Raw genomic sequence first — 8,239 nt, 5'->3', positions numbered from 1 at the left:
AGTTCTCGAAACCTGGGCGGGGGGGAGAGGAGAAGATGAGGCGCCGTCTGCGCTCCGGCTCCGTGGCCCACGCGGGGAAGCGCGCGTCCTGGGCGCCTTACCTGCAAACAGCTGGTCCTCGTCCTCCAACTCTGGGGGGCGGGGGGGGGTGCGGGTGAGCTCCGCCCGGTCTGTACACGCCCCACCCCACCCCCGCCCCCAGCCCTTGGGCTGCCGGCACCCCCGCCTGAGCTCACCCTGCGCCCCGAGCTCCACTCGCACCAGCAGCTGCGCCAGCAGCAGCGCCCCGAGGCGCGCGTCCATGGCCTCCTCTCCCGCCGCGTGGCGCCCCCTCTGCTTCCGCCCGCTTGGGGGCGGGACCCGGGCGCCCCCTGGGGGAAAGGGAGCGCCCGCCACGCCGGCCCCCACCTCCCGGCCCCCGCCCCCTCGGACCTCTCCGGGTGGGAGGGACCCGTGGTCCGGTAACGTCGGGCCTCCTGGCGCTGGGCTCAGAGCCCCAAATTGGGCTGGGTCCCCCACCCCCTGCGTACACCCACGCAGTTGTGCTTGTCGGCGACCCTGGGGCCCGGGCCCCCCCCCCCCCAAGTTGTCCCCGTTCCTCCAGCCACCCCCTCCTCCAGGAAGGACGGTGTCTGGCCCAGGGCCAGGGCTCCCGTGAGAACACGTTGACACGTGCTCCCTGAGCACCTGTCGGGGGCCTGGCAGTAAGGGGCTGAGCCAAGAAGAGAAGATCCCTTTCTTCCTTTCTTGGGGGAAATGGTAGTCTCCGGTCTTGTCGAGCCCTGAGCCCACTCAGGTCAGTAGCCGGCAAGGCAGGCCGCAGCCCTCCTCATCCTCCTTCAGTTTACATTTTGGAGGTTGAAACCACCTTTAACAAACTTACTTTCTTGCATGGGGTCCTTGGGGGAGTGAAATGGCCTAAATGAGAGAGACACCGGGAGGTTATCCATCTTGGAGTCCCTGTGAGCAGTGACTCTACCAGTGGGGCTTCCGGGAGGGCTGTAACTTCTTGGTGTCCTTGTCTGTGTCCTGAGTGCTATTGGGGATGTGGTGGTATAGGCAAAGTTGTGAGTTTCCCAGCATCAGCTTCTGGGGTCCTTCCAGGCAGGGGAGCCAGTCTGGACTGGCAGGGGTGTCCCGAGGTGTCCACTCTGTGGGAGCCTTGCAGGTGGGCCAAGCCCCACAACACACTCAGCTGGGCCTGGGCAATGAGTGGCCAAGGGATCAGGCGCTGGAGGCTGGAGCCGGCAGAGTCAGCACCCCTACCTGGAGGCGGGCTCCCCTACCTGCACGAGCAGGAGAGTTCCGCGCGGTGCCCTCAATGCAGGCACACTGAGGGGGACACCGGTGAGAGACACTGGATGCTTGGTGACCCTGGAACCTTCTACAGGTATTGAAGCTGGCCTGTCACCAGACCCCCTTGACTTTGCACCCTGGCGTGCCCCCCACCAAATCACCTGCAGAGTGAGGGATGGTGGGCACGGGCTCAGCCAGGTGGACTCAGGGACTGAACAGGTCCCTGTGGGAGGCCGTTGCTAGGTGGGACTGGGACCCCAGGCATTGCAAGGGGGCAATATTTTCCCTATGACCGTCCCCCTCTGTGGCCTTGGCACCACAGCACCATAACTGGCCAGTCTCCTGCGAGTTCCCCACGGCAGGGGCCTATGAGGCATGCTGCGCCCGCGCCTGCCTGCTGGTGCTGCACAGAGAGCCCAGGCCGTGCCTTCTCTGCTACAGCCCAAAAGATCGCTTCCGCCGCAGGCCCAGGCTCACCCAGGGCCCTCCTACCCCTGAATCCCTCCCCTCCCAAACTATCTTTTCCTAGTGCACCCCAAGCTTGCTCCAGCCTGGGGCGACCTCTCCCTGTAGACTTCAGATCTTGGTGCCACAACAAGCTCCATGCCTTCCCTCCTGCTCCCCAACTGTCTCTCACTGCCCCCCCCCCTGTATGTTCTTCTTGGAAGTTAGCAATATCCAAAAGGATCTTGTTTGGTCACGTGTGCATCTGGCTGTCAGCCTCCAGGACCTCTGTGTGACAGGCTTGATGTATGTGGACTTGAAGTGTTGCGGGGGAGGGTTGGAAGGAGAGAAGGTAGAAAAGGAAGGATGTGGATTGGCAGAGCGTCTCCCGGGTTGGAGGGGCCCTGGCTCTCGAGGTCCCTGTTGTTGCCTCCCTGAGGGCCTCCAGGTCTCCTGGCCTGGGAGGAGTGGTGAGGAGGAGCACAGGGGAGACATCAGTGGCCCAGGAATGGCCCTGACCATGAGCTTCATCAGGTGTCCCCTTGGAGCTCCTTGGGGGCTATCAGCTCCTGGGGATGGAGAGGCAGGGTGTGCAAGGCTCGGGTCACTGAGACCCCCTTGGTAGGCGAGGCGATAGCCTGTCCTCCTCTCTCTCCCTCATGCACACTGTCACATTGGGCTGCCACCCTGGAGGTGCCCCCAGGAGACACGCCTGGAGTAGAAGGGCAGCAGCAGCCAGAGTTCGTGTCTGTCGTTCACATGCACAAGGGACTCACACACCTCCCTGGGGTGCCTGGCTGACACGTGTTGGAAACATGTGTGGAGCCTCGGGGGTGTGGTCACTGCAGCCGTGACCCTGGTGGTCAGCCCATAGCTGTGGTCTGGGCCCCAGATGATCCTGGAGATCTAACACGGGCTCCCTCTCCCCCAGGGCGGGCCGTGCTGGGGGCCTGCTCTGACACCTGTGGCTCAGCGCTCAGGCCATCCCTCACCGCAGCCCCCCCCATCCTACCTGCATGGCTGCTCCCCCTCCTGGAGAGGCCCAGTGCTGGGGATGGGGGCAGCTCCCTGGCTATGTGGCCATCGGGAGACAGCCCTGATGGGGACCCACTTCTCTGTGCATGCAGAGAAGTCTCCAGAGAGGGGAGCATGGGGTTCCGGTGGGCTCGGCAGCAGGGACTGGGAACGCTGTGGAGAAAGGGCTGGAGGGGTAATTGGGGGCTCCAGAGGGTGAAGGGGTCTCAGCTTGCTGCTCGGGGGCAGAGGGAGCCACTGAAGGATGGGACCACTCGGCTCACCTGTGTGTGGGAGAGCCAGGCATAGGCCGGGGTGGGGGCTGTCCCAGGACGGGGGTTGAAACGCCTACCAGAACAGGCTCAGGTTGCCCTCCTCTCCTCCCATCTCCTGCCCAGATATAAACCCAGGCCCCCCCAGCCTCAGTTTCCACGTCTGAGAAACTGGAAATAGGAGTAACATGCACCTCTCGGGGCTGCACCCAGCGGCACCCTGGTGGGAGAGCTCCCGCAAGTGGGAGACCCTTCCCGGACACCCTCTGAGGCCTGGAGGCGCAGGGAGGAAGGGCCTTCTGCGTGCTGCCTTCTCTTTATTGCCTCTCAGACAAGACAGGCCTGCCAAGGCACTCGCCCTGCGCTGGGGGCTGGAAACCTCAGTTCCACAGGTTTCCCCCAAGCGGCCAGAGGAATCCCAGAGTGTGTGTGCACCCTGGGACTCAGACCTGGATGGAGGGTGGTGGAAGGAAGCCTTCCTGGGAGGGCTTGGGGAGGCGTTTCCAGACAGATGCCAGCAGACCCCAGAGAAAGGGCCTGAGTTTCTACAGCAGAGGCTGAGTCTACAGGGCTGGCTGCCTGGTTAGGCCAGCCTCAGGGGGGCAAACGTGTCCCCCAGTAGCCCCAGAACCAGCAGCACCAGCGGGAAGAAGAGCCCGGCAAGATGTGGAGAAGAGTTTTCGGGGTGTATGTCCAAGCCGGAGATGGTGCTGGCAATCCAGGTGGCATACGTGCTGACATTGATGTAGACTCCCGGCCTTTTTGGAAGTCCGCAGGCAAAGCCCCAGCTTACCACGCCTGCCTGGACCCAGACTCCACCAACGTCGCAGACCAGGGGTCCCCCAGAGTCACCCTAGGGACAAAGGAGGAGTCCAGAAGTGTTGGGACTGTGAGGGGGAACTTTCCCAGGGATCTCCCCGGGCCCACCAACCTCCCTTCAGCCTGGCTAGCTAGGTCTGGTGGACGGAGGATCAGCGGGCTGGATGTTTCTGGAAGGCAACAGAGATCTGGGAATTCTGGGCAAAATGTCTGGCAGGTGGGAGAAGCAGTGGCACAGGAATGCCGTGTTCTCCAGATACAACTGTGCGTGTCAGGGTAGGGGATGGGGGGACACTTTGATGTTACTAAGAATGCTGTTTGCTCGGGATGAAAAAAATCTGTGATACAACAATGCTAAGAGGGCGTGTGAGCTAATGTGCATTTTGCCTGTGAAAGCAGACAAGGAAACACAACACCAAGCCAGCCCAGAAGTAACCTGGTCCTGGAGGCAATCAGCTCAGAGGCCTTGAAATTCTTTTTGGGAAAGAAAAAAAGACCGTTCTGGGCCGCAAAGAAGAGCTATAGGAATAAGGATATGGTCACCGTTTGCTTGAACGCTTTTCAAGTATTTCATTTCTGATAATACCGATACCATACATTTAAAGGGAGACGGGGGGAGAGAACGTGATTTCTGTTGGAATTGACTCTGGTATTTAAAGCAACGTTGCCCTCCTCCACCCTAGGGGGGCTCCCGGGGGTGCTGGGGAGTGGGAGATCCTGCTGCCTGCCCCCCCTCCCGGAGGGCACTTGCTCACCCCGCAGGCATCTTTCTGGCCACTCTCGAAGCCGGCACAGAGCATGTCCTCGAGGATGATGGGCTCCTGGATGGGGGTGTCCGAGTTCTCGTGGTAGTAGCCATCACAGGTTGAGGCATCGATGAGCGGCAGGGTCAGCTCCTTCAGGGTGAAGGGCGGGGGCAGCGCTGGGGTGGGGAGCAGAGCAGCGCTCAGACGGGAGGTGACTGTCCACGGGCTCTCGCTGGCCCATCCCTGCTCCCCCGTGCACAGCGGGACTGATGGCAAGAAGCCTGTTCTTGTCATTTCAGCATTCCGCTGCTCTGCCCCTCGAGGACCCTGGGCCTGCACTGGTGTTCGGGAGTCCCTGACCCATGAGCCTGGGTGCCAAGGTGAGCCTGTGTCGAATATTCAAAGCACAAGGAAGAACCGTTCCTTTCCTCCCTCTGGCGGGGCGTGCACAGAGGTGCGGAGCTCCCCTCGGGCTTGGCTGCCCTCCCAGTGCCCAGGCCAGGGCAGGATTGGCGGGGGGCTGGGGACACACTGGGGTGCTGGCCAAGAGCCAAGACCCAGTGTCAGGGCCTGGCCCTGGCCACAGAGTGTGGTCAAGTCACTTCCACCGGATGACCCGACTGTTTGTGACTCTCCAAGGCTCTGGCCAAAAACAGGTTAAAGCGTGCCCCTCAAAAACTCAAGCCCACCCCGCACCACAGAATTGGAGCTTTGGTGGAAATAGGGGCTTTACAGATTAATTCGTTAAGATGAAGTCACATGGGATCCAGCAGGACAGAAAAGGAGGGGACACGTAGGAGCACACAGGAGAGAGGCCATGTGAAGATGGGGTTAGGCGGGGGCACGCAGCCACCAGCCGAGGGACACAAAGCATCACCAGGAGCCACCAGAAGCCAGAAGGAGAAGGAGGGGTCCTCCCTTGGAGCTTCTAGAGGGAGCCCGGCCCTGCCAACATCCTGAATTCAGCCTCGTGCCATCCTGAACCGTGACAGCTTACATTTCAGTGGTTTGAACGCTCCCCCCCACCAGCCTGTGCTGGTTTTTCCTGGCGGCCCAGGACACGGATGAGAGGTGATCGTGCTCACGGTGACCACGATGGTCCTGCCACACCGTGAACCTTGCTCCTGCCCCGCCCTGTGGGACACGCCTGAAATGTATCGTCCCCTGGAGGCTCTGCTTGTCTGAGGGGCAGCCACAGGCCAGCGAGGCCGATGAGGTCACCCAGCCAGGACAAAGGCCAGGGAGTCTGGCCCCAGTTTCTGTGCTGTGAGGATCGCAGTGGAGGCAGAGCGGGGTGGGGAGGGACCTGCATCGCATTCTCCAACCAGTATGGGGCACGGTCAGTAGGGCCTGGGCCCCAGTCTGGGCCAGCATTCATCCTTGGGATGCTGTGTGCTGGGAGGGCAGCCTGGGGAGCCTGAGGGAGGGTCTGGGGTGGCAGGCCGCTTGTCCACGCTCGTGGCCGTATTTCCAGGGCTCCCCTCTGCTGTGCGCACAACAGCGTGTGCGGAATCCATGGTCACCCTTTATGGGGCTCCTCCCTGCTCGGGCGTCCTTACGTATACTCAAGTCGATATTCCCCCAGCCGGTGACCCAGCACCAGGTGCCATGATCCAGGGGGTCTCCGGGTTTAGGAAGACAGACCGGAAGGATGAGGTCACTGTAGGTGACAGGGGAGGCCAGCTGCATCAGGGCGATGTCCGCTCTGCTGGTCTCCGGCAAGTACTCTGGGTGGATGATGAGTTCAGCCACCGCTCGGAGCTCCTGGGGCTCCTCGGCCTGGGGATAGGAGGAGATGGAGCCCAGCAGCACGGAGTAGGCAGACAGCAGCTGCTTCCTGGAGGTGAGAGAGTCAGGGGCGGTAGGGGGTGGTGTCAGGAAAGCTGTGCCGGGTTTCACGGGTCGGGGGAAGGGACCGTCTTGACTTGAGGGTCCTGACATTATAGACAGCTTTGCAAGCGGAGCACATGCCAGAAATAAAAAGGACCCCGTTTACTCCTTAAGACATTCCTGCACAGCCCCCAGCCCCCTGTCCATCTGGTGAGTGTGAATCAGGCTTGGGAGGCGGTCACCTGTCCACATGCCGTCCAGATGCTGGGCAGTGGACTGGAGGCCTCAGCTTCTCGAGAGATCCCCATGTGGGAGCCTTTGGTCTCTGGGAACTGAATCATCTCACCAGTGATGGAGAGCCGGGGCTGGGTCTGTCCCCTCCCCCACTCTCCCCAGGGCTGGCCCCAGGACAGGGGCCATCCTGGCGGGTAAGTGACCGATGTTCCCCCACACAGCTCCAGCTGCGTGGAAGGCTGTGGTTCAAATGGGGAGGGAGGGTGTCGGGGAGCGCGACCCCCAGCTCAGAGCCCTGCTCCCTGGAGGTACTCACTGGTCGAAGCAGTGGGCCGCAGTCAGCACCCAGGCCTCAGCGATCAGGGTGCCCCCGCACACATGCTGTCCCTCCTCCCTCAGGCTGACCTGCCACGGCCACTCGCCCAGCGTGGCGTCCTGCCCCGACAGGATGCGGCCTGACACATGTGGGCGTCCACACTCTGCAAGGGGAGCCATGGGCCAGCTGGGCGTGGTCCCGCCTGGGATCCCCTGGCCCCGCAGACCGGCCCTCGCCAATCCCTGCCACTCACAGGTCGGCACCTGGTCCCTCCCCAGCCTCCCCAAGGTGGACTTCCTTGTGATGCAGGACCCTCTGCTGGAGGGAAGGACTTGGTGGCCCTGGGAGGGCGGGGCGCACAGCCTGCTGAGTCGGGGGAAGTGGGAGCTGGGGGGCTGGGTGGTTTTTTCAGGCTCAGAGGGAAGAGGGGAGTTGGGAGCCGCTGGCTCCTGTCTGTGGCCCGGTGCCTGCCACGTCCTGTGTGCCTGGCCGGCCGGGACAGTGAAGGGGCTGAGGTCTGGCAGGGTCTGAGGGAGGCCCCCTCCCAACATCAGGGTTCTTTAGAGAACATGCCCCAGCACAGGGTAGGGGGGGCAGGGAAGGAATGACACACTCCTCTTGATCTGCCCCCTGAATGCAGGACACTTGCCCGATTCCTACATTTTATCCGTTTCTCCAGAAGGACCCATCCTTTCTGATGCCCCTGTCAGCCCAGCGCCCAGGCTCCCTGTCCTGCAGTGGCCGTCTCCCCCACCCCAGGATCTGTCCTACCTGAGTCCAGGCTTCTCGCCCAGGCACGGGTCACAGAGAGGCTGGCTGGGAGGGGAGTGCTCTGCTGGAGGGCCGCGGGGAGGAGGGCGAGCAGGGTGGCAGTGAGGACCAGCTCCATGCTGCGCTCCAGCCCCCACTTCCGGGAGCAGAGTCCACTACGCACTAAGGAGCCGAAGACGACAGCGGTCTAGCCCGAGTGCTGGGCTTGCCCTGGGGTGGGGCTGCCACCCTCCCTCCTCATCCTTGAGGCCACCAGACTGCTCCTGGGCACAGGGTCCTCGGCCACCCTCAGGACCTGCCCTCCCCTTCCTGCCCTGGCCCCAGCATCAGAGCGCCCACCCACCCCCACCACGTCTGGGGCACCCAGCGTGGGCCAAGCCCTATGTCACCCACGCCTCTGCCTCCTGATTCCCCGGGAGCTATTACGAGCCCCATTTTACAGCAGAGTCAGTGAAATTCCTGCGGTTGAATGACCTGACCGAGAGGGGAAAAGCCAG

General features: G+C 62.5%; 2 protein-coding genes across 2 annotated transcripts in view; both read right to left on the bottom strand.

The window, feature by feature from the left end:
• LOC132026999 (testisin-like) overlaps positions 1 to 426 on the bottom strand; it is a 4,386-nt gene extending 3,960 nt beyond the window's left edge. Inside the window, exons 1-2 of the mRNA XM_059415602.1 lie at positions 237 to 426; positions 102 to 131 (exon numbers count right to left, since the gene is read on the bottom strand). Of these exons, the coding sequence (XP_059271585.1) occupies positions 102 to 131; positions 237 to 303 (97 nt within the window). The 5' untranslated portion in view covers positions 304 to 426. The remainder of the gene's footprint in view (positions 1 to 101; positions 132 to 236) is intronic.
• Positions 427 to 3,323: 2,897 nt separating this feature from the next.
• Positions 3,324 to 7,922, bottom strand: LOC132026998 (serine protease 33-like). Its single transcript, XM_059415600.1, has 5 exons — positions 7,743 to 7,922; positions 6,972 to 7,134; positions 6,151 to 6,428; positions 4,601 to 4,767; positions 3,324 to 3,879 (listed from the first exon to the last, which is right to left on the bottom strand). The coding sequence occupies exons 1-5, from the start codon at positions 7,858 to 7,860 to the stop codon at positions 3,610 to 3,612; spliced, it is 996 nt and encodes a 331-aa protein (XP_059271583.1). The 5' UTR covers positions 7,861 to 7,922; the 3' UTR covers positions 3,324 to 3,609.
• Positions 7,923 to 8,239: the final 317 nt, after the last annotated feature.

Source organism: Mustela nigripes, chromosome 11 (genome assembly GCF_022355385.1).
Source record: "Mustela nigripes isolate SB6536 chromosome 11, MUSNIG.SB6536, whole genome shotgun sequence".
NCBI lineage: Eukaryota > Metazoa > Chordata > Mammalia > Carnivora > Mustelidae > Mustela > Mustela nigripes.
Note: the sequence above shows the minus strand (reverse complement) of the source record. Positions and strands in the feature narration are given on the sequence as shown.